At 40.3% G+C, this 22,890-nt stretch overlaps 1 protein-coding gene and 1 long non-coding RNA gene across 2 annotated transcripts in view; both read right to left on the minus strand.

Moving 5' to 3' along the window:
- LOC147573819 (uncharacterized) overlaps window positions 1–16,356 on the minus strand; it is a 51,359-nt gene extending 35,003 nt beyond the window's left edge. The window contains exons 1-2 of the long non-coding RNA XR_015245047.1: window positions 16,034–16,356; window positions 15,439–15,534 (exon numbers count right to left, since the gene is read on the minus strand). This is a non-coding gene — a long non-coding RNA (uncharacterized LOC147573819). The remainder of the gene's footprint in view (window positions 1–15,438; window positions 15,535–16,033) is intronic.
- Window positions 1,323–14,656, minus strand: LOC147573820 (uncharacterized). The gene is given in 4 exon segments (XM_086690868.1): window positions 1,323–3,670; window positions 3,672–3,988; window positions 10,568–10,663; window positions 14,653–14,656. Coding segments are annotated over 4 exon segments (1,506 nt in total). The 3' UTR covers window positions 1,323–2,581.
- Window positions 16,357–22,890: the final 6,534 nt, after the last annotated feature.

Here is a 22,890-nt window from a genome sequence, read left to right on the forward strand (position 1 = left end):
CTACATTAGAAAGAGTCCTTCACATTTGATTTTCATAGGGCTTATTTTTCTCTCTGAGGATGATGGCTTCATCATGTTTAGTTATATTCCCAACCCGCATGCCAGCACTACAGGTCTGAATACCCACGGTCTTACATCTCTCATCTCAACGAAGCAGCTAGTGAGGACACTCTCACCACAACACAGGCACAGAAGAATGTTTGTGATGTCTACAAATCTGGCACCAAAAATGAACAAACACAGCACCGGAGATATGGTGACAACTGGGAAATAAAGCAAGTAGAAGTTATGTTTCTATATGCATTCTCAGTTGTGCAACCTGGGACAGGTGTTTCCTCCACACGCAGAATCCACTATGCTAATTCTTTACCTTGTATATTTTCTGTGTCTCATCTGGGGCTACATTATCACTGCTATTGGAATTTGTTTCTCCTACTTATGGGGTATCTATTACATACCCAGTACTAGCATATGTGCATGTTTACTTCATATGCACATGAAAACAACACCGCCCCCCCGCCATGACTGGGGGCACATAGCTGTCTTAGCTGCCATGGAAGCATGTTTTAGAGCCCCTCACTAAGCCCAGATTTCACTATTCAGACTAAAACAGGTTTAAGCAACCTCTGTGCCTTCTGTAGGGGACACAGAGGGGTAAGCACCGAGAAAATCAGACCCAGTTGCTCACAACAGCAGATAAAAATGTCCTATCAAAAGTTACATTATCTTGTGAGTCTGTAGGGTGTAGTCTAAGGAATGTACTAGTGAGAGGGGCTGGTGTCAGTCAAGGCCCTGTAAAACTCCTGGCTAGGGGCACCTGGATGCCTCAGTAGGTTAAACATGTGGCTCTTGATCCCATAGTAAATGGGTCTGAAGCCTGTGTCTGGCTGTGTGCTGACAGCAGAGTTGTTTGGGATTCTCTCCCGACTACTTTGCCCCTCCTATGCTTATGCTCTCTGTCTTTCAGATTAAATAAATAAACTTAAAAACATATGTCCTGGCTGCGCAAAATGAATGCCACATAGGGTTTCACGGAGTACCTTAGGTAAAAGGTCAACAGTAACCCTGAAGAATCTGTGATATATCCATAATAACATCACAGTATTCACAAAGAGGAGAAAATGGTATCATGGATAAACGAGGGGAAAAATAATGATACATTATGTAAATCCTAAGGCCGTGGAGAAAACGGATTACTGGGTGTGCTATGCCGTTGTGTTAGGAAATGAGTTATAGATTCCATCAGGTACCTACAACCTTAAATACAAGAGGATGGGCTAACATTGCTGGTGGGATCACAGTTCATTCACTACACATCCATGTTAATACATTAAAAACCATTATGTTTTATTACTTAAAATATATTAAGTTCACACAGACCAATTTATGCATTTCAAATCCACTCGACTCAACAAATCGTTGTTCAGAATATAGAATACAAGTGGTAAAAAAGCATTTATGTGTTGATGTAATGAAAGGGGCGTAGTGATTGCCATAAGTGTCGGGCCGGAGGTAATTGTTGAGAGAAGTGGATGTACAATTTATGCCATTTGGGGGAAGAGTTAGCTAGGCTCTGGCTGCCATCTGTGAAGATGTCTTCAATGCAGCCACATCAACTCATGTGCTCTGACTATTGCTCTTATAAAGATCTATCAGTTCACTGGACTGCCACCTCTTTGCCTTTAAGACCTTATCGTAAAACATTTCCTTCTAATACGCAGGAAGTGTTTAGAGTTAATAAAGGGACAATGGTGTTCTCAACACCTGTCTCAGGACAACTTACATCAATGGTATAACCACAAACAGCATCTCCATTTAGATTTGTTTCAGATGTTGTGCACCATACTGTCCTTTGTCTTCTGTGGAAAATTAGACATGCCTGGGTCCCACCTAATGAAGAAGGGCATCTCACACCTTTGATGCAACAACAGTCAGCCACATGGTTTCACACACCCACTAGGAAGAAATGAATATTCTGAAGTGATTTGAGAGTAGGAATACATTAATACTTGCTACTTATGAATCCCAAATAGGGTCAATGTAAAAAAAACAAAAAGCACATTTTGATATTAAGTATACCTATGCAAAAACCTATCCCCTAGATCTTTTGAACCAGATAGCATATATGTTTTCCGAGTGTCTAACTCTGTATTATTCCTTAAGTATTTTGAAGCAATGTCTGAATAGAGTGACTGATGTACTCCTTTCTACTTGATTTCTGTAACATTGACATTTGATGTTCACTGAAATACTTTCGTAAATCTACCTTTCCAGTTACTTTCTTATATGCAGTCTCTTGTGTTTCCTAGAGTGTATATTTAAAATGAGGGTCTTTGTTCATTCATTACATTTCTAGGGTTTGCATGTAGGGTGCATTTTGTGATATCGAGCAAAGATTGAATTGCAGGTAAAGGTGTGGCCACTTTCCATTTCACAGTTTGGCTCCTATGTGATAACTAGAATGTGGAGTAAGTTGTGACTTGCAGGGAGAGCTTGCACATTCTTTACATTTGTATGGCTACTCTCCAATAGGAATTCTCTGATGTCCCGTAAGGCCTGGGCACCACTTATAGGGACTGACTTACATTCTTTTTACATTATCAGGTTTCTCTCCAATGTGAATTCTGTGATGTGGAGTAAGGATTGAGGGCTGGCTAAAGGCCTTGCCACATTCCTTACATTGGTAAGGTTTCTCTCCAGTATGAGTTCTGAGATGGTGAGTAAGGATTGAGTGCCTGGTAAAGGCCTTGCCACATTCTGTACATTGGTAAGGTTTCTCTCCAGTATGAATTCTGAGATGTCGAGTAAGGATTGAGTGCCCGGTAAAGGTCTTGCCACATTCCTTACATTTGTAAAGTTTCTCTCCAGTATGAATTCTGAGATGGCGAATAAGAATTGAGTGCCTGGTAAAGACCTTGCCACGTTGTTGACATTTGTCAAGTCTTTCTCTATTATGGATTTGCCCGGTTCTATTTAGTGATGAGCAGTCATAAAAGGCTTTACCACACTCTTTACATTTGTATGATTTTTCTCCAGCATGCATTTGTTGATGTTGAGATCGTGTGGACTGCCATTGAAAGACTATGCCACAGTCCTCACCCATGTACCTTTTCTCTCCAGTACCAATTGTCTCATGTGTATTTAGTCTTGGTGACTGACTAAACACACTTCCAGATTTATAACATGTGGATGGGTGTTTCCCCTCACACGTCGTCTGATGATGACCATCAGAAGACTGCTCGAGATCTTTCCCACATTCATTATATTTATAAGGATTTTCTCTCATATGTGTACTCTTCTGTATAATACGTTTAGATCTTTGAGACAAGACTTCCTTACCTCTATTACATTCAAAATGGTTGTCTGGCAAATGAGTACGCAGACATTTGTTAACATTTGAGCCCTGGTTAAATGTTTTCTCAGATTCACTGCAAGGAGCAATTCTTGGTCCATTGAAAATACTCTCATAGTTTTGTAGGGTTGACTTCTTTGTGACGTGCCCCTCAAATTGACACCCCTTAACACTTTCTTCTTTATTTCTAAATCTATGGTTTTCAAAAACAGTTGAGTGAAAGGTCATTCCAATTCTATTTTCAAATTGGTTCAAATACTTATTTTCCACCTGAATGAGGTAACTTCCCAGATTTTCCAAATTTTCTTTCGACAAATAAATATGAATCTTTGACTTGAGTTTTGGTGACAGAAACACACTGCTTTGTAGAAGTAGCTAACTTACAAGGGGAGGTTTTGCAAAATGCTTTATATCCTTCACCATATGGGGCAGTGAGATTCTTCTCATGGGCAGATGTCTCCATTTGGAAATGTCTGTCATGATATGTTCGATGTCCTTCACTCTCCCCATTGTTGTCCCAGTCTATCATTAAGTGTAAATTCTCATGGGTACTATGTTCACCCATTGACACTTTTTGGAGAGAAGGTTCTAAGCATGGCTTTGGCAAGAAATTCTGGGTGCATTGTGAAGATACAGCTGAAAGAGATCAAATAACAGAAAAGTGAAATCATCCCACTTACTACTCAGATGAATATACTGAAGACTTCTATTATGCAACCTTAGAATCAATCAGAAAACGTCAGCCAAATGTTTGAGAATGAATCATCAGGGCTTCATTTCTCCATGGACACATAACCTTGCACACAAGACACTGACCATATAGCCCAATAGATAATTGTGTAGTATTGTCATGCTATTGTGCAAATCATTTTCCTATACCTCGAGTAATCAAGAAAAGTACCACATGAGCCCAAAATCACCACAGAAGGAAACTTAAACATAAAACTGAAATCCTTAAGACAGGATACAGTAAAACTAAGACCATATCAGCCATAGGAAGTATTGGCATTCAGAAAAGATGAACAAAATTGATAGACCTTTCAATCAAGTCAGAATGAAAGAGAAAAGACTAACTAAAGGCAGCAGTGAAGTGAAAGCAGACACATTATAACTGATACGACTGAAATAAAAATAATTATGAGCGGCAATAGAGGATACTTATATGCCCACAAATACATACCAAGGGATGAGAATAAATTCAAAAAATGGTAGAAGGACCTGTACTCCATCCTGAAAAAAAAAAATCACTACCGCTGACAACTATGTAGACTTAAAGAGTAATAAAAAACATGGAAAACAAATGAAAAACAAAAAAATCAAACTAACTCCAAATAAGGAAAAGTCCTATGTCCGATGAATTCATTGGAGAATTCAAACAAACAGCTCATGAGAAAGTACTTTAAATCTCTTCAAGTATTTCCAAGGAGTGAAAAGACAAAATATGAAAATACTCTGTGGTACCAGCATTGCCAGGTTACCAAATCAAAGGAATACACTACTGTAAAGAAGGCTACAAACTCCTAAAAAAAAAAAAAAAAATCTCTGTTCACAGATGATATGATCTTTAGAAAACTCTAAAGAATCCTTATTTTTATTTTATATTATTTTGGTCATTGCTTGTTTTATTTCTGGTAAGTTTTTCACTACTTTCGATTTTCCTATTTTTTAAAATTTAAATTTTAAAAATTTATTTTTTCAATAAATGCCTCAAATAATGAAAACATTGAAGTCAACAACATTACACCAAAAGGATCGAGAAAAGGAAGGCTCTTAGCTGAAATTTAGTAGGAGAAGAAATAACAAATGGAAATCTGAAATCATTTTATTTAGAAAGATAAATCAGAACTAAATAAAATAGAGACCAGAATAAAAACTAACATAACATTGAAAGTAATGCCCAGTTTAACCAGAAAAATAACAAATTGATAATGCTTCAACTATATAAACAATTGTATCCTAACAAGTAACTTAGAAAAGAAATCCTCTGGGGCTCTTGGGTGGCTCAGTCAGATGGGCATCCAACTTCAGCTCAGGTCCTGATCACACGGTTAGTGAGTTTGACCCATGGGTCAGGCACTGTGTTCAGAGCTCAGAGTTTAGAGTCTGCTTCTGATTCTGTGTCTCCATCTTTCTCTGCCCCTTCTCTGCCTGCTCTCTCTCTCTCTCTCTCTTTCTCTCAGAAGTAAATGAACATTTAAAAAAATCCACTTAATTCCTAAAAATGTTAGTAAGATTAAATTGTGAACCTTAAACCCACAAATTTAGAAATCTTCTTATAGGTAAAAGAAGAATGAAAGTTGAATTCAGAATCAAAAATCTCTCAGCACAGAAAAGCCCAAGATCAATGCATTCCATGGTCAATTCTAACTGAGATTTAAAAAAATAATAACTAAAGGTAATCTTTTCAAAATCCTATAAAGCGTGGAAGATCAGGAACACATTCAAAACTATCCTGTGAGGCCAGCATTACTATGACACCAAGCAGGATAAACACAATAGAAGAACAAAACAGTCTTGTTTGTCTGATAGAAGTATTGCCACTCTGACTTTCTTTTGACATCCGTTGCATGCTATGTGTTTCTTCATTTCCCCATTGTCAATCTGCAGTTGAGTTGTGTCTGAATGAGTCTCCTGGAGGAAGTCTAGGAGTCTCCTAGAGGAAGTTTTTTTGTTTTTATCCATTTTGCTACTCCTGGATCTGGAAGTCTGTTTCCTTCCAGGATTACCAAGATTTCTGCTATTCTTTTTTTTTTTTCATTATATGAAATTTATTGTCAAATTGGTTTCCATACAACACCCAGTGCTCATCCCAAAAGGTGCCCTCCTCAATACCCATCACCCACCCTCCCCGCCCTCCGATCCCCCATCAACCCTCAGTTTGTTCTCAGTTTTTAAGAGTCTCTTCTGCTTTGGCTCTCTCCCACTCTAACCTCCTTTTTTTTTTTTCCCTCTCCCGATGGGTTTCTGTTAAGTTTCTCAGGACCCACCTAAGAGTGAAAACATATGGTATCTGTCTTTCTCTGTGTGGCTTATTTCACTTAGCATCACACTCTCCAGTTCCATCCATGTTGCTACAAAGGGCCATATTGCATTCTTTCTCATTGCCATGTAGTACTCCATTGTGTAAATAAACCACAATTTCTTTATCCATTCGTCAGTTGATGGACATTTAGTCTCTTTCCATAATTTGGCTATTGTTGAGAGTGCTGCTATTAATATTGGGGCACATGTGCCCCTATGCATCAGTACTCCTGTATCCCTTGGGTAAATTCCTAGCAGTGCTATTGCTGGGTCATAGGGTAGGTCTATTTTTAATTTTCTGAGGAACCTCCACACTGCTTTCCAGAGTGGCTGCACCAATTTGGATTCCCATCAAAAGTGCAAGAGGGTTCCCATTTCTCCACATCCTCGCCAGCATCTATACTCTCCTGATTTGTTCATTTTGGCCACTCTGACTGGCGTGAGGTGCTATCTGAGTGTGGTTTTGATTTGTATTTCCCTGATAAGGAGCGACGTTGAGCATCTTTTCATGTGCCTGTTGGCCATCCGGATGTCTTCTTTAGAGAAGTGTCTATTCATGTTTTCTGCCCATTTCTTCACTGGGTTATTTGTTTTTCGGGTGTGGAGTTTGGTGAGCTCCTTATAGATTTTGGATGCTAGCCCTTTGTCGATATGTCATTTGGAATATCTTTTCCCATTCCGTTGGTTGCCTTTTAGTTTTCTTGGTTGTTTCCTTTGCTGTGCAGAAGCTTTTTATCTTCATAAGGTCCCAGTAATTCATTTTTGCTTTTAATTCCCTGGCCTTTGGGGATGTGTCGAGTAAGAGATTGCTACGGCTGAGGTCAGAGAGGTCTTTTCCTGCTTTCTCCTCTAGGGTTTTGATGGTTTCCTGTCTCACATTCAGGTCCTTTATCCATTTTGAGTTTATTTTTGTGAATGGTGTGAGAAAGTGGTCTAGTTTCAACGTTCTGAATGTTGCTGTCCAGTTCTCCCAGCACCATTTGTTAAAGAGACCGTCTTTTTTCCATTGGATGTTCTTTCCTGCTTTGTCAAAGATGAGTTGGCCATACGTTTGTGGGTCTAGTTCTGGGGTTTCTATTCTATTCCATTGGTCTATGTGTCTGTTTTTGTGCCAATACCATGCTGTCTTGATGATGACAGCTTTGTAGTAGAGGCTAAAGTCTGGGATTGGGATGCCTCCTGCTTTGGTCTTCTTCTTCAAAATTACTTTGGCTATTCGGGGCCTTTTGTGGTTCCATATGAATTTTAGGATTGCTTGTTCTAGTTTCGAGAAGAATGCTGGTGCAATTTTGATTGGGATTGCATTGAATGTGTAGATAGCTTTGGGTAGTATTGACATTTTGACAATACTTATTCTTCCAATCCATGAGCAGGGAATGTCTTTCCATTTCTTTATATCTTCTTCAATTACCTTCATAAGGTTTCTATAGTTTTCAGCATACAGATCTTTTACAACTTTGGTTAGATTTATTCCAAGTATTTTATGCTTCTTGGTGCAATTGTAAATGGAATCAGTTTCTTTGTCTTTCTGTTGCTTCATTGTTAGTGTATAAGAATGCCACTGATTTCTGTACATTGATTTTGTATCCTGAAACTTTCCTGAATTCATGTAGCAGTTCTAGCAGACTTTTGGTGGGGTCTATTGGATTTTCCATGTATAGTATCATGTCATCTGCAAAAAGTGAAAGCTTAACTTCATCTTTGCCAATTTTGATGCCTTTGACTTCCTTTTGTTGTCTGATTGCTGATGCTAGAACTTCCAACACTATGTAGGTCAGCATGAATTTCCCATCATAAAAGAGACCCTCGTGTCTGTGAGATAATAGTCAAATCATTTTGCATGACATAAGCAATACAGCCATAGCATGAGATGATCTATGAGTAAAAATAATAAAATATGGCATGCAGGGGCGCCTGGGTGGCTCAGTCGGTTGAGCATCAGACTTTGGCCTAGGTCATGACCTCGCCATTTGTGAGTTTGAGCCCCGCATCTGGCTCTGTGTTGAGAGCTCCGAGCCTGGAACCTGCTTCAGATTCTGTGCCTCACTGTCTCTCTCTCTGCCCCTCCCCTCCTCACGCTCTGTCTCTCTGTCTCAAAAGTAAATAAACATTAAAAAAATTTTTTTTGAATTAATAGAATATGCCATGCAAAAAAAAAAAAAAAAAAAAACACTCAGATATGGTCAATAGAAAAAGAGAATAATTATCCTTCTCCAGATATCCATTACCCCTTGATCCTTTCAGGCATCTCCAAAATATAGCTGACCATTCAAGAACATGGGTCCAAACAGTGTGCATCCATTTATACAGAGATTATTTTAAATATAAATCCAATGAACTACTATAAATAGGTTTTCATTATAGGTTCCTTAATCTTTTGTTTTCTCAAGCTTACTTAATTGTAACAATACCACTTATAATACAGACAACAAAGATAAGAATGGGATGATTCACCAGCAATGTTCTAGGTAAGGCTTCAGGTCAACAATAAGCTATTTCCATGGAAAAGTAGGTATGGTTTTAAGCTCTGGAGACTCCGAGATACCCACAGATTTTCCATTGGGAGGGGGGTTTAGGGCCCGATACGCCCACTCTGATGTAAGTGTTCTCGGTGTTTAAACTTTGGGTTTTCCTCTAAATAAACACTCTGTTTTAGAATCATTGGTGAAAAGTGGTATTGACTTATTGCTTCCTGCTGTGAATTCTCTGACTTTCTTAGATTTGCCTTTTCATTCCATAGTTTGCCAAATGTCTACATCTGTAAAGTGTTTATCCTTTATAAAGACACTGGTATTTACTGAAGTGTATGTTAAAACCAAAGGTCCTTCCTCATTCATTACATTTCTAGGGTTTCCATCCAGTATGTTTTCTCTGATGTTACGTAAGGGTTCAGTTCAGGTCAAGACTGCCAATATTCTTGACATTTGTAAGTCATCTCCCCAGGATGTATTATCTCATGTTGAATAGTTTTGCTTACAAACTAAACGCTTCACCACATCCTTTGTATTTGTAGGGTTTCATTCAGTGTGCTCTCCCTGAGGTTCAGAAAGTTTGTAGTTGGGCTTAACAATTTTGCTCATATTTAAATATTTTTAGTTAGCCTTCTCCCCTATATGTATCTCCTTAGGTTGATACGTTTTGAGTGGTAAGGACTTTGCCTCCTTGTATAAATTTGTTAGATTTCTTCCCATTATGAAATCTCTGCTGTTGAGTGAGTTTTGAAGACTACTTAAAAGCTGTCCCAGAGTTACTACATTTTTAAAAATTCTTTTTGCAGTGTTTTAATCCATGTAGGTATGCAACTATCATAATTTAAAGGATACTGCTTAGTGCTTAGTAATTAATTAGACTGTAAGAAAAAACTCTACCACAAAATTACATCTCTAAGTGATCAGGGTCCTCAGAATCTCTACATTTTTAAGTCTTCTCTCTGGTCAGGATACAATGATGTACAAGAAGATTCGAGCTTACATAGAAGACTTTCTCACATTTCTTACTTTTATACTGGTTCTCTGGAGATGGACTTCTCTCACGCTTGTTAGCATTTCACCCTCAATTCATGTTTTCCCCACACTCATTGCTTTTGTAACTTCTGTCTCCACTATAAACACCTCAGCAATTACGGAAGCTAGAGTCCTCAACTAAAGGCCTTTGTAACAACACACACATAAATAGTTGCTCCAAATCAAGTGTTGTGTTGTAACTATTGAACAGTGATGTTTGGATAAAACCCTCCTGTGTTTATCAAAATCAGAGTCTTGGGAACAGGGGTATTACATGTTGGTGGAAGAATAATGAGACCTCCAAGCAGGACTTCTCCAATCAATCACATTTAGAATTTTTATCTCCCTTTTCAAATGTCTAACTCACAGAATTGTTTCAGTGAGTGGTTAATCCAATTTTATATTTGGAATACTTTCAGTATGAGCTAGGTGACTTTTCAGAACTTCCAAATGTCCTTCCAGAGAATATGTATCTTTAAACACTGGATTTTTGACTTTTGCTCCAAAGACATTGTTCCCCAAGTATGATGAGTTGAGGTGAGGTTTTCCCCAGGTTTTTTATCCTTGATCTCTTCTAGCAGTAGCATTTCGTTACCAGTAGTTGTGCCCGTTTGGTTATATCCATCATAATAAACATTCGGCATTTCCCTACACCCCATCACCTTCCCCATCATCCCTTAAGTTTAAATACCCAGGGCCACAGTGTCTACTTTTTCCCATATCACTGTACCAAAGGACTCTTCTTCGTTGTCGACCAATAAGCCTAGGGTGTTACGGGAAGACACAACTAAAAGATACAAAAGAAGTCATCACACTTACTACATTGCATATATGTAAGTATGCTAATGTGCAAAAGTAATATCCATGATAGGACATCAGCAGAATGAAGAAATAGGAAGCACCAGGACTTTGCTCCTCCTTGGAGACACAAATAGACCAAAGGAGTTTTTGAGGGCTCCAGAAGTCCATTAGGAGAATACAGCACACCAAGACAAGTACAAAGGAAGAAGAGCCACAGTGAAAAGACAAAGAACATTTAGGACACTTGCCTACAACAGCTGCCCACTCTCCCTGACACTCCATGACAACACAGTGACAAAAGTCTTCCCTCTGGCGAGGAGAGAAACAAATGTATGTTCAACGATCTGGTTTCTTTGCTGTCTTGAGGGACTTGTTTCTGTCATGCACGGCATGGGAAGCAGAAGGAATGAGAGCATCCTCTGGATACACTGTGGTGGCTGCTCAGACAAAAGGTGAGCATTTGTTCAAACACTGGGGAGACTACAGAGCTGAAGAAGGAGAGAGGAAGAGATCACGGTCTCCAAAGAGTAACGACACTTTTTAACCGTAGCAGTTACAGAAATTCAGACATGACAAATGCCCAGAACATGTGTCACTGTACCTAGAATTACTGTATTTTGTGTTCCTCTGTACAAACCAAGTCCATAATCCCGGGCCCAGAGGCTGTTATTTTCACTTTTTTGTTTTCTTTTGTTTTCATTGTTTTCGTGGGTTTTTGTTTGTTTGCTTTTTAATTCCCAAATGTCAACCAAAGCTATAAAAGGATACAAAGAAGTAGGATTTTGTGTTCCAATTGGAGGAACAAAATACATCTCCAAAAGTGGCCCTAAATTAATCAAGTACTATTAATTGACTGACAAGGAATTCAAAATAACCGTCATAAAGATGCTCATGGAGGAAGAAGAAAAATAGGCAGGTAACTAAATGATAGCAGGAAAACTATTCATGATCAAAATGTAAAGCCAAGGAAACAGAACATATCACCAATAATGAACAAGAAATTGGGAGATGAAGAGTACAATTGCTGTATTTAAAAATACACTAAGGGGCCAACAACAGACTTGATCAAGTAGAAGAAAGAATCAGACAACCTAAAGTACTCTTGTGTTCAATTACCTGCTAAGAATCAAAAGACAGAGTCTAGGGACTCGTGGGACACCAAAAGCAATCCAATATGTATATGAAGGGAACCCCTGAGGAGAGGGGAGGGAAAGGGGGAAGAGCATTGATATGAAGAGCTCAAGACTTGTATGTGGAAAGAAGAGACAAATGTAAGAAGCACAGTAAATTCATAGCAGGATAAATGTCAAGACATGAACAGGGTGGCACCTTATAATTAACCTATCAAAACTCACAGGTGAGAAGAGAAATTTGAACCAGCATGGCAAAAGCCACTCATCTCGTCCAAGAGAGCTCCTGTAAGCTTAGTGGGATGATAGGCAGAACTTCTAGGAAGAAGCGCACAGGCCCATGTATTCAGGTATTGAAAGTTCAAAACATATCCACTAAGAATACCGTACCTGGCCAAACTGTTTTTCATGAATGTAGAGGTGGAGACTCTCCCAAATAAGAACCCCTCCAAGTTTCCAAGTAGACCTCTCCTACAAGAAACATTAAAGGAGGTCCTTCTGGTTGAAATAATAGGATTCTAAACAATAACTAAAACCACATGAGAACAAAAAGCCCTCTGCTTATTGTAAAAATTTATACAATTGGGGAGCCTGGGCGACTCAGTTGGTTAAGTGACTGACTTTGGCCTCAGGTCAGGATCTCAAGGTCCATGAGTTTACCCCCACATTGGGTTCTGTGCTGACGGTCAGAGTCTGCAGTCTGCTTCGGTTCTGTGTCTCTGTCTCTCTGCCTCTCCCCCATTTGCAATCTCTGTCTTTGTCTCAAAAATAAAAACTCATTAAAAATTTATAAAAAATACACACATCTGTCATGTTGTAATGAGGTAGCACAAGTCACTTTAGTTTCTGCAACAGTATCTTTTTCAATGACAGTATAAAAAATCAGCGGTGCCTGGGTGGTTCAGTATGGTAAGCAACAGACTTCAGCTCAGGTCATGATCTCACAGGTTATGAGTTTGAGCCCCACATCAGGTTCTGTTTTGTCAGCACAGAGCCTACTTCTGATCCTCTATCCCCACCTCTCTCTGCCCCTTCCTGCCGATTGTCTCTAAATAAACAAATTTAAAAAAAAAAGAGTATAAACATCATAAATCTAGGTAAGTACATATTAACAGACAGAAATGGTATTATCAGTAATTTAGGGCAGGTGCAGGGGTGGAGGTGATATGTAGAATAATTTTTTATGCAATTGAGAATATCAGTTTAAAATGTGTTTGTGTACCTTTAAGACATTCTATGTAATCCCTATGTAAACCACAGAGAATATACTACAGAAGATGGAAAAGTTGAAGAGAACAGTACCAAGCATGTCATGGGTATAAGACCACAAATAAGGATTAAAAAAAATCTAAATTTGATACAGAGGTACAGAATATACGTGAGAGAGAGGGAGAGCAGGGGAAGGGCAGAAGGAGAGAAGGAGGGAGGAAGTGAGAGAGAGAGAGAGAAAGAGAGGGGGGGAGAGAGAGAGAGAGAGAGAGAGAGAGAGAAGGGGGGGAGAGAGAGAGAGAGAGAGAGAAGGGGGGAGGGAGAGAGAGAGAGAGAGAGAGAGAGAGAGAGAGAATCCCAAGGACGTTCCATTCTCAGCTCATAGCCTAACATGGGGCTCAATCTCATGACCCTGAGTTCATGACCTGCACCAAAATCAAGACTCAGATCCTTAACAGATTGAGTCACCCAGGCACCCTGAAGGTATAGATGTTGAAAAATGACTTTCAATGCACAAAAGAATTCTCTCATGCAAGAAGAATATAAAGTCACCAATAAATACATGATGAAATTATTTATCTGTTATGATGACTCACCAAGACATTAGTTGTCTATTATTATGACAATTCACCTAGACACAATAAAACATTGACTGACCACTAACCAAGAAAGAAGATGAGTCCCAAAGTATGTATGGGTCATATTTATAGCAAGAAATACATACATAAATTTATTGGTAAAGGGCCTGGTTGATTCATAATGACTTAAACTCACATTGTCTTCAAATGCACTAGATGAACATTGCCATCCTGTAACAAGATACACAGGTAAATGAAACTAAAACCAGCTCGTGGGGAAAGTCCCATAGAAAAGAAAGTACGTTATTATAGAATGTAAAACCAGAATAAGACAAAATTTAACCGCAGTCTACATTAAAAAAAATAGATTAATCCTGTCAAAGGAAACCTACCATATAACTATAATTTTAACTGTGACTACGTACCCATGAAAAAGGAGCATTTGGATTGTTGGCATGTCTTCACTGACAGTAAAACAGGAAAGGTATTTTTTTTATATCAACCATAAAATGCTCTAATGAAAAATTTTACAAATAACACTTAAAACACATTAAAAATGTATTATTTTATTAATATATTCCTCACCTTACACAGAGTGTAAGGGTATAATCCATTGTTTAGAACCAAGCTGACTAGCACAAAACTTTCCTTTCTAAATCAACAAACACTGCCAAAGTTGGAAACTATCCTGACAATCACTTTATAAACAAATCAATATTTGGGATGAAATTCAGATACATTCTGAGAAAGTAGAAGAATAATCTTGTGATTAATTTTTTTTCTGAAGTAAAATTACATTTATGAACAATCCTTTTGTATATGGAATTTCTTCTTTAAATGTTTATTTATTATTGAGAGAGAGAGAGAGAGCACACGGGCAAAGGACGGGCAAAGGGAGAAGGGACAGGTGATCTAGAGCAGGCTCCACACGGACAGCAGACAGCCCCATGCTAGGCTCTAATTCCCCAAGTGTGAGATCATGAACTGAGCCAAAGTCCAATGCTCAATCGACTGAGCCATTCAGGCACCCACTAACTCATTTCTTATACAGCACATACCCATATCATATAGAACTTTTGATTCAAAAAATTTCCAGATGTGTCTCATATACAAATTATTTGAAAGTACAAACACCTATGAAAAAGTCACAGGAACTTCCTACTAAAAGTATAAATGTTTTAGTATGTTACATGCTAGGAGACACAGAGATGTGTTAAATTATTTGATCATTGAGCAATGGAACACTCAGAGTAGAAATTTCAAATGTTGGTTAATACAAAGACAAATGAAATTTTGGTGTGAAATAAAGGATTATATTTTCTCATCTGAGGGAGGTGTTCTGTGATCTCATGGAATTACTGAGCCTCAATTGTGTACAGTTAAGATAAAATCCTCTGGAACTTTGGAAACCATAAACCAGAAAACATGTGATCTCTGTCTCCAATGTTCCCCACATTTCTGCATCAACACCCAATATGCCCACTGCTACCTTGACACACTTGTCACAAGAAGCAAAACAGAATTCAGGAATGGCTTAGCATAGAGTTCCTCAGAAATACAGAGAGATCCTCTAGGGCTCTCACAGCAATGGAGAAGCTCTCAGATTATGGAGGTCCTCACCGGGGATGTGGTGGACCTTCACTGGAGCTGAAGGAGAATCCTTGGAGAATCAACGAGCATGATGTGTTAGAGAGCAGATGTCCCTCTGTGAGAGGGAAAGACATCAAACTAGGCTTCACAAATGAAATTCCATTCAAGGAGAGCTACCTGAACAACATTTTAAGATCTATCTTCCTCCTTCACATTTGGACCTCACCTGTGTCATGTGCTTCACTCCCACCTACCTGAGTGTGAGGCTACTGTCTCCTTTCTCTTCACACCCCACAGCTCCTCCTCTTGCTCCAAAACGATGACCAGGTCTGGTTTTGACACAATGAGACCTGTTTCTCAGAAGAAAGGAATAGAAATACTGCTGGAGATTCTACCTTTCAACTCAGTATTGTACTCAGCAGACAAGAGAGGACATTGAAGAATTCTAACAAATGATTTCTCAAACACTCTTGTGCAAGAAAGAGCCCCTTTAGAACATGCAGGAGAAATTTCAAATATTCACATCATGACCAGCCTTCCAAATACTACCAATACAATAAGCAGTAAAAGTTGGAGTTTAAGATGTGGGCCATACTGTCTTTTGCCACTCAATGTTTAGAATTGCCATCAATCTACAGAAATGGTGATGGCATCTTAAAAAAGGGAGGCTGAAGCTGAAAAGGAAACCTCATGAAGATATTTCTCTACATCTACAAATCCCCATTTCCTTCCCTTGCTGCAGGGATCTGAATCCCAGTCATACAAAGAGGAAGCTTCCAAGAGACAGTCTTCAAAGGAACGAACAAAACCCGAGCTGGGTTTGGGAAATCTAGAAGGAGATATCCTCACCCAAGAAGAGGAGGTGTCCATAGGTCTCTAACATCACATCCCTGTACAGCTCCCGCTGACTGTGGTTCAAGCATCCCCGTTCCTCCTGAGAGAATTCTATGGCCACATCCCTGAAGGTCAGGAGTCCCTGAAATAAATACAACAGTCATCCAGTGGCCATTGGCAGTGTTCATAATGGTACCTAAGATGAAAGGGAAATGAATGTCATCAGCTAGACTATAAGAACTGACGTTCACCGCTTACCTGCTTGTACCCAATGACCATACTCCCTCATTTTACTTAACCTCTTTCTTCTACTTCTGGCAAAACACCCTGTGGACACAGTCTCCTGTCATGGAAACAAAAAACATTCAACAAAATGGAAGGACCACCCCAAGGAAGAGCTTGGGCAGGCCACGTTGAGCTTAACCCCTATGCAGATGGATGATGGAGTGAACTCAGGGAGGACAGTTACCTTGACCTCCTTGTAATAGCAAAATCTCCACCCAAGGGGGAAAACAAACCTTACGTAACACACAGAGAATGTATGGAAGTGTCCTCTTAAGGTACGTGTGCCACCTTATGCCCAGTTCAGGTAAATGACAAGGCTCCACTTCCTAATTGTCCACTCGAATCTTAAATAAAAGGAAATCATCGCCCCACCCCCCTTACTCTGTGAGTCTCTCCTTTGGAGGTTATTCCCTCTGATCTCCTTATTGGCTGAAATCAAGCTTCCTGTGTGTGACAACCCCAGCTGCTGCACTATGACTCTATTATATTTCAGGATTAAGACACACAAATTTCTCAACTTTTGTATTCTTGTTTTCATTTTCTGAAAATATAAGGCAGTAAATAAAAGGGTATTTCTGTGACAAGACTGTGGAGGAAAATAAAATTTTATTTTTTGTTTTTGTCTTTCATCATGTTTTGCTGTTTTCTTTTTCTCTCCACCTGGTGATGAGACTCTTTCAGTGACACAACTTCAAGGGGACAGATGATTCATTCTCCTCAAGGAAACTCCCACATTTTATCAACTCTAAAGACAGCTGCCTTAGCCTTCCTAACGCCTACTAAATTCCCAACTGACTCATCTTCACTCATAGGTAGGAACCGATTCATCAGGAAGAAGTTACGGAAGAGGAGACCTTCCACTTTAACAACCTTAAAGATGTAAACGTCTACGTTGTTCAAGGGGGGCAATGATGAGGGACGTAAAGTCAAGAGTCGTGTAGCTTCAATTAAATTTCCTTACACTTTGCAACCCAATGACAGGATATGCCCTTCCTCAAGTAAATCATAGCTGCTTTCATACCTTAATGTTTGATTTTTATTAAATACTTGAGACAGGCAGAGTATGACATTCCTTTATTAATGGGCTTCAAGGTGTAAGGAAATTTACCGGAAGCTACATTTGTTGTGGCTTTGTTCTCCCCACCAGAAACTACAAGCAAAAAGAAACTCAGAAGAAAGAAGTTTCCAGCTGAAATGTGATGGCTTCTGCACATCGCTCAGTAAATCTAAGATCCTTAGCAAAGGTCGGGGTGGGGGGAGAGGGGGGAAGGATGAACGTTATAAGGGAGAGATCTGGCAGAGAGAACCAGGCCAGTTAAAGAAGTCAACATGAAGTGTAAGGAAAAAAATTGCTATCAGTGCCTAAGACACACCAAAGGACACATGATCCCTCGTGTGTTCTGTTGGCCCCCAAACAGTGAATCTGATAGTCAGTCTAATTATGAGAGAATACAGTGGATTTATACAAACTTCAGTCACATGTACTTTCAGTAGAGGCTGCTTTGAGACAAACAGGCTTGAGCACCAGGTAGTAGAGGAGTCCACAGGGCCCACCTGGCTGAAGAGAGGCAGGCCCAGCAGGTGACCTGCCTCAAAATATGTACAGGCCCTAACTAACTAACAAGTGGGTACTTACACCCAGGCAGAATTACCACAGGAGGGCAAATTCCATTAAGTTGCCGTACATACTCATCTTCCCCCTTCAAAATCAGCCCCAAGTCACTGCTCACAGCAGGAGCCTCTCATCTGCTGTCCTGGCCACCACTCCTTTGGGGTGTTTTCATGAATCTAACATCTTATTCTGCCACAGATGAATTCTTTTCACCACTCATGTTGTTGGCTTCCACAGGATCATCGGCCCATCTTTGGGAGCCCCATCTGAATGGGAGAAACACCACTTTTAGATGGCTGTTTCCCTGTCCTGTATGTCTAGTATATTTTAAAGAGTATCTTTTTCACATTTTACAAAGCAAGACTGCTCTCCCCCTGCTTTTTTAACTTTCCAAGTTATTCAGGCCTCATATCCATTCTCTGTTTTTTTGCATTTATTATTTGGTCCAAAAGTTTGTTTTATTATAACACAAAGAGAGGACCTGTGGGCACCAAGATCCACAGTGGGGTTGTGAAGAGTGACTATGCAGCCAGGGGAGGGAAAGGCAAAAGGGAGTTCTCCAGAAGGATTCCCATATGCTTAAGAGGACTCCTACGATACTGGGGGCCTTGTATTTTTCATTTTCTTCATCCTGCACTACAGACAGTTACTAAATGGGGAAATAAAGGGGAACGGTTCTCCTCGACTGAAATCCCACCACCAGAACCCATCAGCAACTGGAATCTTGGACTCAACACCTTCCCCTTTGGATAGGTCCTAACGGGAATATTTGGAATACTCGCAGGACTTTAATTAGAAGTAACAAGTGTTGACGTCCTAGTGAAAGACTGGTTGGATAATGTAGGGAGGACTCCTGCTTATAGGGGAGTGAGTGCTAAAGACCCAACCTTGAGTATCGTTCCTGAGAAGGATTTAAAGCTTTGTTGAAAACATAAGGCAGAAACACCAAACACAGAGAAATCAACATTTGCAATTTCTAAATGCATGGAATTTTAGGGGGAAAAGATGACACGGCCTTTGACCTGGAACACCAAGTTTACCTGAGATCTAGCCATTTCTTCTTCTTTCCCCTTGTCCTCTAGATTTCTTTCTCAGAAGGTATTTGTGGACAAATCACATCTGCATCAGGAGAAAATGCCCTTAAAGGCACCAACAGAATGTCTTCAGAAGAAAAGTACTCACTGGCAGGCGGGACTGTGAAATGCAGGACAAAACTTCCTAGTTTTTGTGTCAGGAGCTTTTCAGAAATGGAGACTACGTACTTGGAGCCCAATCTCTGAGTTTTCCTTGTATACTTTCAGTGGCTTCCACTCCCACAGACACCCACAAATTCTGCTACAGCATAGGAACAGTTTGCTGGGTAGACCTAATCCCCCCATACTCATGTAGAGGAGACCCTGTTACCTCTCCTTAAGCAAAAGCCTGCACTGAAATCCCATAAATTAATGGGAAGCCTTGCCAACTGACTCTGGCCTCAAGTAGAATCACCTAAGGAGCACTTAGTTAAGTCAACACTGTTGTTTCGCACCACAACAATTCACAGAATCTGAGGAGGGGAGCAACAGCAAGGGTCAGTTTTGAAACTGCACACAGGATCCCACTGGGAACCATTTGGGGAAGAAATGAAGGCTATGGTTATCATTCAGATTCAAACCCATTTCTTCTTTGATCAGAGTTCCTGGACATTGGAAAAAAGGGTTACAAATTTAAGAGCCAAACACACTTTTAGCTCTTTAGCTAAACTTTTCCATGTCTTCCTAATTCCCAATGACAAGGCTCCAAGGAACCACAGGCGTCTTTCTAGTCCTCCCTTTCAGTTGGCTTGGAGAAACTACTCTGTGCCCTGGGAATAAACCTCTCTTTGTCCTTATTGACACCTGAGCTACCAGCAGCTCTTGCCTCAGAGAACTAAATCAGTTTAAAAAACCAGGGTCTCCATAAATAGCAACGGGCCCCAGTCTATGAACTTATTCCTTTGTATCTAGGCCTTTTGAGCATTACACACCCATTTCTCCTTATTCACTTGCCCCAATTCATTTACTGGACTGAGATTTCTTTGGAAAATGTCATGCCAGAATTTCTTTTTCCCAAAAAGGGGGGAAATCTAGAATTTGACAGTACTAACCACGTTTGGAAACAAAGGGAGATAAATGACATTTCAACGTGTTTTCTATGCTCTGTCTCTGATGACACTTGAGGTGAAGTTAGTGGAACTGATCAGTTAGTCCTATTGGATGAGCTACCAACCTTCTTGTGAGGAAAATGTTCAATGGATATTGGCACAGTCCACAGGACATCACCCACTGAGTTTCAAATAGATCCCTCAAAATCTATGCCTGGAATTATTACCCTATAAATAAAGAAACAGAACGAGGCATCAAGCACATTATAGTGGATTACAAGGCTCAGGCCCTAGATCAATGGTCATGTTGAAGCCATCTTGAGCCTCAGTTGCTGCAAAGGCCAGGACTTCGGACCATGGCAGCCTGGCAGAGGGGGACGGGGATCAGAGAGCAGGGGTGGATGAGGTCCTGGAGGCAAGAGGTTCCCGGGAAGGAGAGTCCTGGCAAGGGAAGTTTATATCAGGAGGGGAGTTGTTCCGGTCCCTGTAACACCCCTATTGTACCTGTGAGAAAACCCAAAGGCTGAGGATGGAAGTTTGATTAGGACCCCTGAGCTAAATATAACATTGTTATCTGTCTGCATCCTGTTGTTCTCAACATTCATGCACTAGTGACATCCATTCCTGCTTAAAACCAATTTTCCCCTGGAATTAACCCATGCAATCCTTTTAAAAATAGTCCAGTTGATAAGGATAGCCTGTATCCTTTCACCTTCACTTGGGAGGAAAGAGAATACACCTGGTCAGTAATCCTCAGGGTTCCACAGAGAATCCATCCTGTATGTGACAACCTTACAGGCTATATTGCATGATAATAAGTTTTCTGCAGTCTCTCCTTTGTTGTAGTATGTACATAATTTTGTTCTTGTATACTTTCAGTGGCTTCCACTCCCGCAGACACCCACAAATTCTGCTACAGCATAGGAACAGTGTGCTGAGCAGACCTAATCCTCCCACACTCACGTAGAGGAGACCCTGTTACCTCTCCTTGAGCAAAAGCCTGCACTCAAATCTCATAAATTAATGGGAAGCCTTGCTGACATACTCTGGCCTCAGGTAGCATCACCTGGAGCACTTAATTAAGTCAACACTGTTGTTTCCCACCACAACAATCGACAGAATCTGAGGAGGGGGCCAACAGCAAGGGTCGGTTTTGAAACTCCACACGCGATCCCATTGGGAACCATTGGGAGCAGTAAGGAAGGCTTTGGTTATTGTCCAGGTTTAAACCCATTTCTTCCCCAGTGATCAGAGTTTCTGGACATTGGAAAAAAGAGAGTTACAAAATTAAGAGCCAAACACACCTTCAGCTTTTTAGCCAGCCTTTTCCATGTCTTCCTAATTCCCAAAGACAGGGCTGCAAGGAACCACAGGTGTCTTCCTAGACCTCCCTGTCAGTTGGCTTGGAGAAACTACTCTGTGCCCTGGGAATAAACCTGTCTTTGTCCTTACTGACACCTGAGCTACACTCTTAATGCTCCAACCCAATGCTATCAGCAGCTCCTGCCTCAGAGAACTAAAACGATTCAAAGAATACAGGTCTTCAATAAATACCAATGGGTCCCTGTCTATGAACTTATTCCTTTGTGTCTAGGCCTTTGGAGCATTACACACCCATTTCTCCTTATTCACTTGCTGCAGTTCCTTTACTGGACTGAGATTTCTTTGGAAAATGTCATGCCAAAATTTCTTTTTCCCAAAAAGGGGGAAAATCTAGGATTTGACAGTAGTAACCACATTTGGAAACAAGGGGAGATAAATGACATTTCAACGTGTTTTCTATGCTCTGTCTCTGATGGCACTTGAGGTGAGGTTAGTGGAACTGATCATTTAGTCCTATTGGATGAGCTACCAACCTTCTTGTGAGGAAAATGTTCAATGGATATTGGCACAGTCCAAAGGGCATCACTCATTGAGTTTCAAATAGATCCCTCAAAATCTATGCCTGGAATTATTACCGTATAAATAAAGAAACAGAACGAGGCATCAAGCACATTATAGTGGATTACAAGGCTTAGGCCCTAGGTCAATGGTCATGCTCAAGCCATATTGGGCCACTGCTGCTATGAAGGCCAGGACCTGGGACCATGGTAGCCTTGGGTGAGGGGGCAGAGAGCAGGGGGTGGAGGAGCTCCTTTGTGGAAGAGGAGGGGTCCTGGGGGAAAGGGGGTTCCTGGGAAGGAGAGTCCTGGCAAGGGAAGGGTATATCAGGAGGGGAGTTGTTCCAGTCCTGTGTCACCCCTATTGTACCTGTGAGAAAACCTGAAGGCTGAGGATGGAAGTTTGATTAGGACCCCTGAGAAATAAATAACATTCGTATCTGTCTGTGTCCTGTTTTTCCCAACATTCATGCCCTAATGACATCGATTCCTACTGAAAACCAATTTTTCCCTGAAACTGGCCCATGTAGTCCTTTTAAAAATAGTCCATTTGACAGGGATATCCAGTATCTTTTTACCTTTACTTGGGAGGAAAGTCAATACACCTGGGCAGTAATGCCTCAGGGTCCCACAGAGGGTTCATCCTATGGATGACAATCTTAAGGCTATTGGACGATAGTAAGTTTTCTGCAGGCTCTCCTTTGTTATAGTATGTACATAATTTTGTTCTCTGCTCCCCTTCTCAAGGTTCTTTGCATGACACTAGCATACACCTGTGAAAACTTGTGGCTTTAAAGAGACATAAATTGCCTGAAGAAAAATTGCAGCTTGTTCTAAGCCAGCTTAGATATTTAAGGCACCTGCTGTCTGAACAAAGACTAGAATTCAAGACATCCTGAAAATCAAAAACCTATGTACCAACTCTGAGGCTTTCTTGGACTGTTTGGATCTTACCAAATTTGGAATCCAAACT

The sequence above is a fragment of the Puma concolor genome, chromosome E2 (genome assembly GCF_028749965.1).
Source record: "Puma concolor isolate L17-30 chromosome E2, mPumCon1.1.hap2, whole genome shotgun sequence".
NCBI lineage: Eukaryota > Metazoa > Chordata > Mammalia > Carnivora > Felidae > Puma > Puma concolor.